Genomic DNA, 14566 nt, shown 5'->3' with positions numbered 1-14566 from the left:
AAGAAATAATGATTATACTGGGAGTTTAGACAAGGGAAATCAAATGAGAAATAAGACATATCTTTTTTCATTGAGGATGACTTGTTTACTTATAATTTATCCAAGGAGGGAGCATGTTTCTTATCGTGATGTTTTTAGAGTCAAGTTGGATGCTTTTCAGGAAACTGTTGGCCAAATTCAAGTAATTTATTTCATTATGGGAGTTATGGGTTGCAACTTATGGGGCAGTGATACATTGCCCAGACGAGATGATCTTACAGGCCCTCTTGGCTCTGGATTTGCTGAATCAGAGGGCATGCTGATTATGCGCTCCCAAGGCAGCTGCAGCGTGCTCTTTCCACTGGGTTCTTCCATTCTCTAGCCAAACTTGATTTCATTTGCTCCTTTATACTGAGAAATTTTGTGTCTCTTTCGCATGTGTCACCTATCTACCCAACCAGCATGTCTCAGTCTTGATGCTGGATGAACAGAAGGTCTTATTCCCTCTGCTCTGGAAGAGGCTTTGCTCTGCCTGGCCTTTCTCAGCCCTAGATAGAGCTAAAGCTTCCCAGGTCCTCATTTTCCAGCTGATCACAAGTTAGGCAGGTGGCTGTGGTCGTGGTGCTGCAGTGAGCCAAGCAGGAAACATTCCCAGGCCTCTGAAGGTAACAGCCATCCCTTTAACCTGTCCTGGGCTCTTCGGTGGGGTCAGCCCGAGGTACAGGTCCAGCACTTCGGCATTTCCCTCTGTGCTGTCGTTCCTGTACGAAAGGTTCAGCAGTCGGAGGAAACCTGCGGGCGATTTTGCACTTCAGCAGCCCTTTGCATGCAGGTGGCTAATAATAAAGCTGTTGTAGCTCTGTGTAAGAGGGAGGTTTTGCCTGAACCAGTCACTTAGTGTTAATCAGGAGTTGAATCTCTTTAAACATTCATTTCAAGCTGTGTTTGTGTCAGAGGCAGCTGCTCCTCTGAAAGCCCTGACTAGTGGGTCTATGGGATGGGGCTGGTTGTCACTGTCAGTGCTGCTCAAGAGTTGTAATAAGGGGGCTCTTGGACTCTTTATTTTTTAAATAGAAGTATGGATGGCTTCCTCCCTCTGGCAGTGGATTCTGGGGGTGATACAACAGTCAGCAACATCCTTCCAGACTGGCTCATAAGCAGCAACTGTTTCACTGGAAAACCCATAGAACCAAAATACTTTGTTATCTACAGCACCTAACTCTGCAAGACGGGCTGGTGCACCAGGGACTTTCCTGCGGGGAGCTGAGAACCTCCCTCCTGCTCTTTATCTTGTTTCCTTTTGGTGGAGGCAGCTTCTCTCAGCGTGGTGTTCAGCACAGCGGATGGCAGGGCCAGAGCCTTCCTCAGGAGGTGAGCTAAGCCCAGAAATTCCTGTTGTTTTGCCAGCATACACAACTCGCTCTCTGAGCTGGTCCCGCTTTGCCTTTTGCCAGCATCCAGTGCTGATTTCTTCTCCACTAAAGCGCAGAGTGGAGGTTGCTCTGCCCTGGTCCCTGCAGAGTCCAGCTCCTTCCCTGGACCACAGTCACGAAGGGACACGAGCTGCCATGATTCAGCCCATCCCAAGGTCCCTGTCCAGGGGCCGTCTGTGCGTGGGGGCTGCTGCTGCCTCCCCAGGCCCTGCCCTGGGAGCTGCTGCTGGGTTTGAGGGTGGCTGGTGGGAGCGCTCCGGGCGGTTCCCGGGCTGGGAAGGATCCCTTCTCCTGCTGGCATGCGAGTGAGGTTGGGAGGATCCTTCGGGGTTTCACACGCTGCAGGGGACCAGTGATGCCTGCCCCAGGTGGCAGGAAGAGCTTCTGCCGAGACTGCTGCTGAAGGGTAAAACGGGTAATTAGGAAGGAAAAAATGGGAGAAAACCCAACATAATCTTTTAAGGAAAGGTGAAAAAGTTACCTGTGCTTGTTTGTTTTATACATAGTGTCTGTCCTGTAACTTTGTCCCAGTGCTACGGGGAGGCACGCACTGCCCGCCCGGTGCGAGCGCCTGCCGCCCGCTGCTGGGGCGCTCCGCTCCAGCTCCCCCTCGGCCGCGGGGCCTGTGTCCTGTGCAGACTGCTCGGTGCCTCTGGTCACCTTTGTCTTCTTTCCCTTTACCTTTTTCCTGTTTCTGTTGTTTCCTGAAGGGCAGGGCCACCAGACCTGCACGTGATGCAAAGGTCTGGGTGTGCTGCCAATTCATGAGTGTCACTGCAGCCCCTCTGCAGCCCAGATCCCGGCATGGGCCCGCGTGACTCCGCTGGTGAACTCTCATGTCAGGAAACCTGCCTGGTTGACCTTCACCTCTGTTTACTGTCTTCCTGGTTGGGTAGGGATCCAAGAGAGTGTTTTCTTGCCTCTGGCACTGGAGTTTATGGCAGCAAGGGGCCTTGCTGAAAACATTTAGGAAATGTGTGTGCGCACTGGTGAGCAGGCCGGCCTTGTTCTGGTAGCTGTGGGTTTCCTCCAGGCTCTCCTCGCAGGTGTGAGGCATGACTCCACAGAAAATAAGCAGATTTTCAGCAGTTAAATGTTTGAGCTCCTTTGGGTCGCAGAGCACTCCTGGGTATCCGCACCTGAACCCAGGGGTTCGCAGGCTGCAGGGCAGAGCACAGCCAGCACCGTGCGTGGCCATTGGCACTGCTCGTGGTTGTGCTCTCAGATCCGCCCTGCTCCCGCATCCAGTGGGGCAGCTGCATTCCGCTTCTTTTTTGTTTTATTCCTCTTGTGTGAGACCCTTTGTGTTGGTCTGTTGGAGGGTGGCGAGCGAGGAGCCCGTTGTGCAGCCAGCCCTCGCGGGAGAAGCTCGGGACCCCTCCTGGGATGACTCTCGAGCCTCGGTTCCTTGCCGGCCTCAGCCCCTGTCCGTCAGGCTCCCCTCTTGCTCCACATTTGCTGGTTTTGATGACTTCAATGCCATTGTCATTCTGCATGTGGTGTGGCAGGATTGTGCTCTTTTCTGTTCCCATTCAGAGGCAACTCCCATTCTTCTAAAGGAAATCTTTTACTTTTGATAGATTCCTCTGCTCTGTTGGTTTGGCTGCTCCATCTTTCTGTAGGGGCCTCTTAGAGACTGTTTTTTCATTTTTGCCATACATTTGCTCAGAGCTTCTAATGTGATATTATGAAATATACTCCCTGCTGCCTGCAAGCACATTACCTTTTCAGCTGCTTCTTTTTAATTTCCTTTCAACTCTTTCTCATTTGTGTGCTCTTCAATGAAGAATTTTTGGCTTCTTTGCTCTTAAGGGATTGTTGAATGTAAGTTCTTTATTGTCATTATTGCAGGGTGGCTCTTGAATAGATCTTGTCTGTCATCCTGTGCATTGCTGAGGATTGAATCTGAAGCTCTGAGCTCTTTCTTCCTTCGGGAAGGAGTCATCCATGCTGCCTAAAAGTTGAGAAGCTGTACTGTTTTCTTTCAGGAGTTCTTCCTAAGGCTTTGTCTGTTGTGATCAGAGCTTGTAATTGTATGGAAGAAATTATCGCTTGTAACTGCAGCAACAGAGTGAGCAACTTGTTCCGAGAGCTGCTCCCCCGCTGCCCTCCCCGCGCCTGCCCGCTGGCACTGGGACCTGCCGGCTGCAGGGTGGGGGCTCTGCGGGGCTGTGCCGGCCCCTGGCCCCCGGCCGGGCACTGAGGGGGCTCCTTCGGCTCCCCGGGGTCCCTCCTGGGTCTTCTGGGGACTGACACCCCGAGCAGCACTGAGCCTCTCGGTTTTGAGGGGGGCAGAGACCTTTCCTTCCCCTGCAGGCTGGGACTGTGCGAGGCAGGTTGGTTCCTTCTAGAATTAATGTTGACCTGAGTGTCCCACCCTGGGGTCGGAAGCTGCCCGCGCCCCTGGGAGCGGCTGGACGTGCAGTCTCCGGGCTGGTCTCCCGCGCGGCGGTGCCGGGGCCCGCGCTGCCGAGCTCGGCCCCTCTTCCTGATGGGGACGGGCTCAGCGCCCGGCTCGGCGTCGGGGCTGGGGCGGCCCAGCCCTGCGCTGCCCGGTGCCAGCCCGGTGCCGGGGCGGGAGCTGCGGGGCTGTGCCGCCCGCGCGGGAGGCCGGGCACAGCGAGTACCCCTCTGTCAGACGGGGAGCGGGGGGCCCTGGCGGCTGTGGCTCCTGGAGCAAAGCGAGCCCCGTCCCTGCACGCGCAGGGCCGCTTTCTCCTGCCCGTCCCCGCAGAGGCAGAGATGTCCCTGGCGGCCCTTCGGCAGGCGCTGTGGGATGAGCTTCGTGCCTTTGGGTGGCTCCTGGGGCGGCTGTGCTGCATCGTGGAGTGGAGTAAGGAAGTTTCGTTGCAGGATCTCTGATGTGAGAAAGTCATTAATACGTGCAGTGGTGTTTGGAGAAAGTCGTAAGAGACACTGAAGTAGCTGGATTATGCCCACAGAGCACTGTGCAGCGTTTTGACCTCACAGCTGAAGTGGGCATCTTCTTCCTTCTGATTTCTGATGCAGGTTAATGACAGAAAAAGACACTCTGTGGGGTGTAAGTTGTTTTCTCTCTTAAATATGAAATGTTAATGCTCCCCAGAGTATGTCTCTGCAGTATAAAGTTTGGTATAAAATTCAGTGGATTTTATGCCAGGATCTTCCTTCAGCCAGTGCTTGCGCTTGTGCCTGTGTGCATCTGCCTGTCAGCGCTTCTTTCCCATTAGCTTTATATTTTAATGCCAAACAACAGAATTTGACAGTGAGGAAGCATCCTAGAGGCTAAAGTAGGAAGGTATAGATGACGTTTATTTTTTATTTATAGGTCCCTGAAAGAATGATGTGTATTCTGCTTCTCTTTGAGGACTGAAAGAGAACAGAGCTAGCGTTTCTCAAAGGTTTTGAACTCCTGATTTCTCACACCAGCAAGCAGACTCCTCTTCCTTGGTCTCTGCAGCAGGACAAGCCGTAGCTGATAAGGGCATTGCCTCGCTAATGCGGTCAGCGATGAAATAGATAAGGCTGACCTCTGTTTGCAGGACAAGCTCACGCTGCCAAGTGCAAGTTATCCATGCCTGAGAAAAATGAGCTGTAACATCAGCTCTGTGGCTTTGTGCCTCGCGGGTGGCGGTGAGCAGGCGGGCAGGCTGGCTCCTGCCCAGTGCCCCCCCAGGGTCACGGCTTCTCTCTGGGAAAAGCTCTCTAAGTTTTTCAAAACAGTGCATGTTTAATTCACAGGACCAAAAAGATGCTCTTCAGGGGACAAGGGACCAAAACAGGCCCTGGGGTGAAATTTGGAAGTTGTAAGTGGGGCTGAAGGGGTGAGCGAGGACGTGCAGTTGCTTCGGTGCCCGGGGTGAGCGCAGCGGGGCTGCCAGAGCCACTGGGCCCAGGGGTGAGCACAGGGAGAAGGTGGGGATCGGGTCAGGCTGTCTGGAAATCCAAACCTGTGTCTGTTCAGGCCTCAACTCTCCAAAACCCTCATGGATAAAGCGTGCGCGTGCTGCTGTGGATCCGTGCGGCACCCGTGCCCTGGGCACGGCCCGCACCTCCAGCCTGCCCTGGCGGGGCGACGGCGGGGGCCAGGGGAGTAACGAGGGTGGGCAGAAGCATGCAGTGCCTCCATGTGACGAGTGGAGCAGGACTCGGCCTGGGAAAGCAGCAGCTGGTGGGGGAGCCCCGCAGAGGCAGCGAGGGTGGTTGTTCACTTTGTCTTCCAGCACGAAAATCACGGGGCTGCCAGGCTGTGCCCTGAACTGAAGAAGACTGAACGCTGCCTTCTCCTCCCCCGGGACGTGTGGAAGGGGAGGAGAAACAAACAGGGAGGAAAACAAAGTGATGGGAACAGGGAGGACTGAGGGCCAAAATGCAGAGCCAGGGACCTGGGAGGGCAGGTGGCTGCTGACCAGGAGACGCTGGTGCAAGACGGAGCTCTCGTGCCTCCAGCGCGGGCGCCTCTCCCCTGCAAGAGCCCGCGGCCGCAGCGCCGTGGCGGGGGGGATCCGTGACGGTGCCGTGGCCCCCGCGGGCTGTGCCGCTCGGCGGGTGCTGGCCCAGGCGGGTCCCCACCCTGGCCTGCACCCGCAGCACCGAAGCCCCACAGCCAGGAGCCACAGCTGTGGGAAACACAGCCTGGGGGTAATGGGCTGTAAATATTTGATGACCTGGGTCCTGAGGAGGGAGGAAACCTGCTTACAGTCCTGGAAACCCTCTGCGGTGGGGTGGGACGGGGAAGTGTGACATTCCCTGCGGGAGGCAGAGGGCTCTGCTCCCCTCCTCCTGCTGCAGAGACCTTGCCAGATGCCTCCGTCTCCTGGCAGGGCTCAGGCTGCTGCCATGTGTCCCTCCTTTGTTTCTCACCTATGAGGTCCGTGGTGGAGAAGTCAATAGGGTCTTCACACACTATTGGGGATTTTTAATGAAGTCTTGCTATTAAACTGTTATTAGGCCATAAGATATTCTTTGACGCTTCTCATATTTTATAGCATGTTATAACATACAGTGTTTGAGTCTGTCCTGAACCCCACAAAGTGCGTTAGGGGCGACCTGCTAAGTCTCATCCTTCTCTAATTCTTTGGGGCACAGGGCCTTGGTGACACTCAGCTCTAACTGCCCTCTGTGTCTCCCACAGAAGTGTCTACGGCTGAATCCGGACGTTCCCGTGTGGGTTTCCAAGCAGCGCATCCTCTGCATTTTGAACCACAGCCTGAAGGATGTTCTGAACTATGGACTCTTCCAGCCGGCCTTCAACGGCAGGGCTGGGAAATTTTTGGATGAGGAACGCCTGCTGAGAGAGTACCCCCTGAACCCAGACACTCCTGTCCCATACTTGGAGGTAGCCGTCTTCTTTTTTTTTTTCAAAATGTGTGAATATCTATATATATGTTTATATATATATATATATATACGTACATAAGTTTGTAGGACTTCTACGATCCCTTCCACTGGAGTCTCTGTAGGCACCACAGATATTAATGTCCCCTGTCCCCCTCCCCTTTTTTTTCCCATTTCCCTTCTGGGAGTGAAAGCATAGAAATTTGTGTGGGTGTATGTTTACTCATGGAGAATTCATTGAGGGAAAGCTGAGGCAAATGCCTCTGAGTTTTAGTTACTCGTGACTCTGCTCAAGAGCTCCAGAACATCTGTCAGCCCCATGAAACAACTTCCCTGTTTTCTGACCCTGTTGATCAAAATCTCTTCTTTTCTAGTGGTGCATAACTATCATGGGAAATGGCAGTAACAGCAGGAAAGCCAGTCTCATATACAGGGGGAAAATCATAGGGAGATTTTTGAATATGAGGCTGAAGTACTTGAATTTGATATTTTATATAATTTACAGTCACTGTAGAGACTAGAATGCAACTGTGTGCTTTGACAGCAAAATGACTGTCCCTGAATAGACCTCATTCATGGGATGAGCATGGAGGGTAATCTATACTATCTTCCGCTCTAGAAAATTAACTAGAGCAGAAATTAACTGAATGAACTCTATTTACATTCACTATAGGTTTTCCTTTGGGCTGGGATTCAGGTGATGGCATGTAGGTTTTTATTCTAAGGTGACCTGCAGCATTTCTTGGGCTCCGCTGACTGTCTCTGGGGACATCCCCACTGGCCGTAACGGAACTCCAGTTACCTGCACGTGGACTTACAAACTGAGGGATCTTCTGCAATTTGGAAAGCATTACATGTTTAAGCTGCATGAGCTCTTATAAATGCGAATGTGAATGCTGTTATTATAACTAATTCTGACTAATTTGGAAAGAAAGTGCAGCACAATTTTGTAGCAAACTAACATTTAATGTAGACAAAAACATTTGGAACAACATTAAGAGTGCTTGCAAATAAACCTATGAGGTAGTAAATTTCTTAATGTCAGGCTTTAATGCTTTGTTTTTGTATAATTTAGCATAATGTCCACACTTAATGTTTTATCACACACACCTAAATGCAAACTTGACATGGATATTTGTTGTGTCATTTTGATTCTTTATAACTTGGTAAGAATGGCAGCTGAGCGCTGGAGAATCCTACTGAAAAACCAAAAATCCAGAATCTATTTACAAGACATAATCCTATGCTGATACCACTGAGGTTTCTTGAACACAAAAGATAAATTAGGCCTCAGGGCTGCATATGAAGGTAATCAGATAAATGAGGGCTTTGTGCATATTGTCAGAAAAATGACGTTAAAAAGCAGGTATCTGCAGTAGCTCCCTGGAGAGGTGGGATGGTGGCTCTGTTCTGTGCCAGGGAGGGGTGTAGATACTCCAGGTTCCTTTATGGGGATGAACCTGCAGCTGTGGTGTGCGTGCTGGTGGCCAGGCAGCACCCGGTGGGGTCCCCCTGCCCCGCGGCCGGGACCCCGCCGCCCCCCCGCGCGTCTGGGGGTGCCGCCTGTATCCCCCTTCTCTCACCGGTGGTTATCTGCTGTCGGAACTTGTGTCCTTCTTAACGAGGTACTTACCTTGTTTGCATGCCGAACGCACCGTGGTGTTCTCACCATTATCAATCATCCCACATTCACCCCGTAGATCTGAAGGAGATCTGGAAATTCTCGTGCCTGTGTGTCAGCCCCGCGCGAGCCTGTCCGCGGGTCAGCTCCTGGAGCAGAACTGTGGGGCTGTGGGGATGTGACTCGCTTAGGCTCGACAGCCCGCTCCAGGCGCTTCTTCAGGAGTTTTGCCGCTCAGTTGTGCGCAGCGGACTGCGTGTTGTACAGCTCCGCTCCTCTCAGATGAGGTTTTTGCCTCGCGCTTCGGTGGCGGTGAGCACGGCTCCGGCTTCCCTCTCCCAGCCTGCCCGCTGATGCTCTGCCCCGGCCCCTGCCCGCGCAGCCGGGAGCCCGGCTGTGCCCTTCCCCCGGGCGGGCGCTGGGGCAGCAGCCCTGGGTGAGCCCCCCCGGGCTGGCGCAGGGAGCCGAACGCCCGCGGAGCAAGGGTGGGGGCAGGACCACCTAGGGGTGCACAGAGACCCCTGGTACTGGCAGCGTCTGCAAAGGACCAATGTCTGTAAATCAGTGGGCAAGACAATTTTTACCTTGGAATGATTAAAAAAAACCCCAGCTGTGTAAGAAAACATTTGCCCAGTAGTACAAGTTTGTGATAGACTGAAAAGTGCTCATATTTTCCCAGTATTGAAAAGTAAGTGGGATGAGCTTAGTAACTGCAGCCCAAAGATAACCTGGTATCAGTTCCAGCTGAAATAATGAAACACTGATGGAGGATTAAGTTCATAGCAATTCAGAACCTCAGAATACAATGCATGCATTGGAAAAAGATCTAGTCAAATCCAATTTAATTCGTTAAGGAAACTGTAATTCTACTTGATAAAGATAACTATACAAAGGTAGCAGCCACCTGGGGGTACTTGATTTTGTTCTACATGATATTCAGGTTCAGGATTAGCACCATAAAACATCAGTAGGACAAGTGCCACTAGCTAGCTAATTGGTGATGCAAAGCAGTTGTCAGTGCCACCAGCACTGCGTACATGCATTTCTAGTGGGGTTTCTTTGGGACCAGTGTCAAGCTCGATGTGGTCACCCCCAGGATCTGGGTGTCAATGGAAAATCACTGCTGATAAAGTCTGATTACACAAAGTCGAGCAGAGAATGTAACAATGGTGACTGCGCTGTGCGGGTCGTTTGGTAAGTGAGGTCCCATCGAAGTACGCTCTAAGTCAGCCAAATCACAAACATACAGGGACAAGGATTGCTTGCAAAGGAAGGACTCTCACTGTGGAAAACAAAGTTTCCAAAGAAAATTTGTGAGCCTTTTGGTCAAGAAGCCTTAAAGCAATTTTCAGTGTGATGCTGTGGCACAACGTGACCCTGTTGCCCTTCAGCGTGTGCCCTGACAGGTGGTGAGTTGTTTTTAGGAGTGGTTGGCATGGAAGTGGTTGGTGTTGGAGCAGTGTGTGGGTGTAGTTGGAAGGACGTTGGAAAGAGGCATGGCACAGGGAAGAGCAGCAGAAATGGTCTGGGAACAGAGAAGATCCCTCAGTGAGAGGTGTAGAGCTCAGCCTGCTTACAGGGAAGTCAGGTCTAGCCACCTGTGTAAGAACCATCCTGGGGAAAACCATCCTGTTGTTAGAGAGATCCCTAATTAACTGGGAAGAAGCAGAACAAAGCCCACACCATCTGGAAGCTGAAAGCAGACAGATCCATGTGACAAGCTGGTCAGATTTTCTTTCGTGAAGAAAGCAATTAACTATTAGAGCAAATTGTGAAGGAGAACAGTGTATTCTGTGTCTGGTGCTGTTTTCAGGTCTAGGCTGAATGTCTTCATGCAAGCTGACGTTTACTGGAGCTGCTCGAGAGCAGTTTGATGCTGAGTGGGGTTTGTTCATCTCATATCTGACATTCTTCCCTCTTGCAGTTCCGGTACAAAAGGCGTGTGTACACCCAGACTTTGCTGGATGACAAGCAGTTTGCCAAGCTCCATACGAAGGTAAGGCTGAGTCTAGCTGGCTGCCTCAAAGCAGCGTGTTCAACACTGGTGGTGGCCTGTCACAGGGAGGGCACCAGGTTTGGGGGGTTTCCATCTTCCTGCTTGCAGAGCATTTCAGAGGGATGGACGGTGCGTGCTGAACCTGGGGTGGTTCAGGTGGGGGTGTAAGCTGAAGGACCCCATCGAGCCGTGGTGGGGTGCCCACGCAGGGATGACTTGTGTGTGCTCGCGGGCAGGTGTGTGGTTGGACTGGGCTTCGCAGGGAGGGCGTGGGGTCGGCTTCCCAGGAGTGCTGAGGCTGAGGGACACGTGGTGGGCCGGCTGAAGAGAAGCTTTATTCTCTGGCACGGAGGAGTCACTAAAAGTCCAGAGAGCACAATGGTGCACATTGAGGAGCAGGCCTTCCCTCCCCCAGCGAGAGGCTGCAGCACGCCTCCGCTTTGTACCGGGCTCAGGCTTGTTGCTTTGTCTCTGGCTTTAACCTCCGTGTTCGGGTCGGGATTCCACTGGCAGGATCCACATGTGAAGTGGAAAACGCTCTTGGTCTGCTGCAGCCCCCACGTGTTGTGGGCAGTGATCAAGGCTTGTGTCAGGATGAACGATGCAGGCACGGAACAGACCGTCTGGGTGTTTGGAGGACAGTGTGGCAGGAGCGGGGCTTTTGCACGCATGGGTGTTTCCTGGGAGGAGAGACACCCCACCAAACCCGCCGGGCTCTGCGGCCAGGGATGCCCCAGCTGGCACAGCCAGAGGCCCAGGGATGCGGATGGCCACCAGGCTTGGGCACGTGCTGGCCGGGTGCCCTCTCGCACTGCTCTTCCCTGGACAGCTGCGGCGGTCCTGTGGTGTCACTTCTTCCCTAAGAAATTAAGAACAGTAGTTGTGGAGAGATCTGGAACCATGAGAAGATTTCTGCTGCTATTGATAATTGTGCCTAGAGATGGCACATGGCCCTGTGGGGACTTTGCTTGTTCCTGGAAGGCCGGGGTGTGCGGCGCGTGGGAACCCTGAGACAGGAGGAGGGAGGTTGCTCCCGCAGCGCTGGGGCTGTAACGTGCTGGGCAGCCTTCGAACTGCTGGGTGGCAGGAGGACACCTGAGCCCCCATCAGACTCGTTTTCTGGGAGAGTCCATGGGGAAGGGCCGGGGCAGGGAGCGGGGCGGGGGAGATGCTCCTGGGGATGGCCCGTGCGTGGAGGGCGCTGTGCTGGGGACGGCCACGCTGAGAGGCTTTGGGGGTTCTTGTTCAGGAAGGGCGTGGGACTGGCCGGGGCCCCAGGGCTCCCTGCTAGCTCCATTCTTGCCGTGTGTCACCAGCTTCCTCGGAAACCCCCGGGGCAGAGCGACCGCTTCCCGCCGAGGCCTGGGCAGCCTCGTGGCTGTTTCCCTTTTGCCCGCTGACGTGACACGTGCCGTTGTCGGCCTTGACCCTGCTCAGCTGCTCGGCGGCTCCGAGACCAGGGCCGGGTGACCGCGGAGGTGCTGCTCCTCGTCCTCCTCCTCGGCCTCCTGGCAGCCCATGCGTGGCTCCTGCTGCGGGTCTGCAGGGTCTGCTCTGCTGCTGGTCACCTCTGCTCCGCGGGGTTGTAAATCTTCAGTTAACAGGTACAACAGCAAGAGCTGAGCTTGGTGGAACCACAGACGTAAAGCAGAAGCAACAAAAACCTTCTCCCAAAGGGCTTGACCTACCCCAAGGGTGAAAATCTTCCTTGTGGGGAGAAGCAAGTCCTCTGTTTTTGCTGCAGAAAAAAGAAACAAAATGCTGCTAGGGTTCAGGTTTGACTCACAAAGATTAAAGTCATGAGGGCTTGTGTCTGGTGGCGTAAGAACATCCAGGCAGCAAATCTGGAAAGCTCTCAGCATCTTCCTGGCGCCAGGAAGCGTGAATCACAGTCCCGCTGAGCCTGGCCCAGGAGAGGCCGTGCCTCTGGAGGGAGGGCGGGAGGCGCCTGCGCGGGGGAGACCCAGGCAGCAGTGTCTGGGCATTTTCCCTGCAAGTGTGTAGTAGCCATAAATGCACCTTATTAAATGTTCACTTAATCTCCATGCTTTAATTTCTACTTAAAAACCAGATTTCATTCACGTTTCTATTTTTAACCCCTCTCTTGCTGATAAAATACGGCACTGAGCGAGATCCTGCATCTCCACTCCCTTTGGGCTCCATCGAGGGGATGCTGGTGCTTGGGGGGGCTGAAGAGGAGCCCTGGGGCTGCCCCGGGGCTGCTGGTGCAGGGTGTGGTGTGGGGGAGGCGGCCGGGGCCGGGCACTCATGCCGGCGCTGAGCCCCGGCACCCGCCTGCCTTCCCCGCCTGGCACAGCCGGAGGCCGTTCTGCTGGGCGAGGGTGAGGGGAGCACCCATGTGCAGCCCCCCGGCACTGCCCTGAGGGCGGGAGGGGGACCGAGAGCGGCGGGGCGCGGGCTGCTCTGCGGTGGGGCTGCCTCAGCAGAGAGAAAACCCCCAAGCTGCTGGGGACTGCAGAGCCCGGGCGACGAGCCTGCTGCTGCCCGCGGTGGCCGCGGGGGACAGGCCTCTCGCTGTGCCTCTGGCCCACGGAGGGGTGCTCGGGGCCGGCAGCGCGGCAGGACCGGGGGGGGTTCGTTCCCGCCTCGGACGCGCCGTGAGGAGGTGTCAGGGCCGGCCCGGGGAGCGGCCGGCGCCCCCACCGCTGCGGCTGGGGCAGGCTTGTGTGTCGGGTGGGTGCTGGGGGTTCCTGCTCTCTCTGGGCATTTCGGGGTTGGTGTTTTCTAAGAAAGCAGGTGCACGGAGGCGACGGCTCTGTGGTGTGGTCAGACCCTACATGTTGCTTGAGGCTTCCCTTGTAGCGATGCCTCAGCACTTGGGCAGTGAAATACTGTTTTTTTTCTCAGATGTGGTAATATAGAGGGCTGTGAAGGATTAGCTTTAGGTCTAACAGGGTGGTAGGGCTGCTTCTGCGGCTGTGTATGTGCGAAATCTTTAGGCCTGTGAGTAATGGTCTCATCTGAATGAGGGCCAAGTATGAAAATGCTCAGAGTTTAGAGTCTGAATTATAGTGGCAGGATACACTACTTGAATCTTTTCATGACCTTGATTCTTAATTGCCGTTAAAATGAAAACCAAGAAAAATAAAAATAACTTCTTTGAGTGCCAGTGGACTTTTCGAAGAAGTGGGGAAACTGTTTTCTTGTACTGCTAGCAATAACAAAGTGACTTGGTAAAATCAGTCAATCAATCAGCCTCAGTCCCTTGTGCCTCGTGGGATCTGCAGGCAGTGACATTTCTTAGAGATATTTTTCCCACTGAATTGCAGTAGACCATTTAGAAATGGGAGTGCAAAAAGTGTGTATTAGAAAAGGGCAATCCCATTGTGCTTATAAACGAAAATCTGTGCAGAAAAATCTTGGCATTTACCAAAATGTCCACAAAGGACACTGTGCTGCCAAGAGACTTGGGATATTACCACCCTGAAGGGGAAAGAAGCAACACACTTCAAACACACTTAAAGTAATTATCAGGAGCGTGTGTGCCATTACTGTTGTAGATGACTGACCTTAGCGCAGAGCCAGAGGCGCTGGCCGCAGGCGGCGATCCTCTCGATCCTCTCGAGTTGCAAACTCTACTTACAGGAGAGCTGCAGCCCCGGCGTGGGCTGGGGGGGTGCAGGCGGGGTCACAGGCAGCCCGAGGGTGACGAAGCAGAGAGAAGGAGTCAGCGTGGTGGGCAACACCCGCGGCAGGTCTGCAGTGGGACTGTCGCTGCCTTTCCTGTTGGGGTTGGCAGGGAGGGGACGGGGGCGCTGCCCTGTGGAGTGGCGGGACGGGGGGACGTCCTTGCCCGAGGAGCACCTGGACGAGGGGAGCGAGTGCCATGGCTACGGCGATGCTGGGAGGAGGCAGCGGAAGGGAGCTGACGCAGGCTGTGAAGGACCTCGGGGAGAGACGGGCCGCGGGAGCGGGTGTGGGAGCGGCCGTGTGTGCCCGTGCGTGTGAGGGGTGGAGGGCTGGAGGGCTGGCGCTCGGCCGGGCCGGAGGAGGGTTCTGTGTTGATAGTGGCTGAAGGCGATCAAGACTGGGACAAGGACTCGAGACCGGAGGATGGAGAACAGGGTGGTGTCTTGTTTGCTGTTTTTCACTGCCATCAGTGCCATCACCCCTCTACAGCAAGAAATGCATTGGACCTCGTCAACTGGCATGTTAATGCTGGGCACAAACGAGGCCCATCCTGCCTCTCAGCTACAGGAG

At 54.2% G+C, this 14566-nt stretch overlaps 1 protein-coding gene across 11 annotated transcripts in view; it reads left to right on the top strand.

The window, feature by feature from the left end:
- SHANK3 (SH3 and multiple ankyrin repeat domains 3) overlaps window positions 1-14566 on the top strand; it is a 351907-nt gene that overhangs the window by 50533 nt on the left and 286808 nt on the right. For 9 of the 11 annotated variants that reach the window (XM_074903628.1, XM_074903627.1, XM_074903631.1 and 6 more), the window contains 2 exons: window positions 6526-6729; window positions 10274-10345. In XM_074903628.1, the coding sequence (XP_074759729.1) occupies window positions 6526-6729; window positions 10274-10345 (276 nt within the window). Of the gene's footprint in view, window positions 1-6525; window positions 6730-10273; window positions 10346-14566 lie in introns of those variants that run through there. The other 2 variants (XM_074903636.1, XM_074903637.1) reach the window with 2 other exon arrangements.

Source organism: Athene noctua, chromosome 3, assembly GCF_965140245.1.
Source record: "Athene noctua chromosome 3, bAthNoc1.hap1.1, whole genome shotgun sequence".
In the NCBI taxonomy this organism is placed as follows: Eukaryota; Metazoa; Chordata; class Aves; order Strigiformes; family Strigidae; genus Athene; species Athene noctua.
Note: the sequence above shows the minus strand (reverse complement) of the source record. Positions and strands in the feature narration are given on the sequence as shown.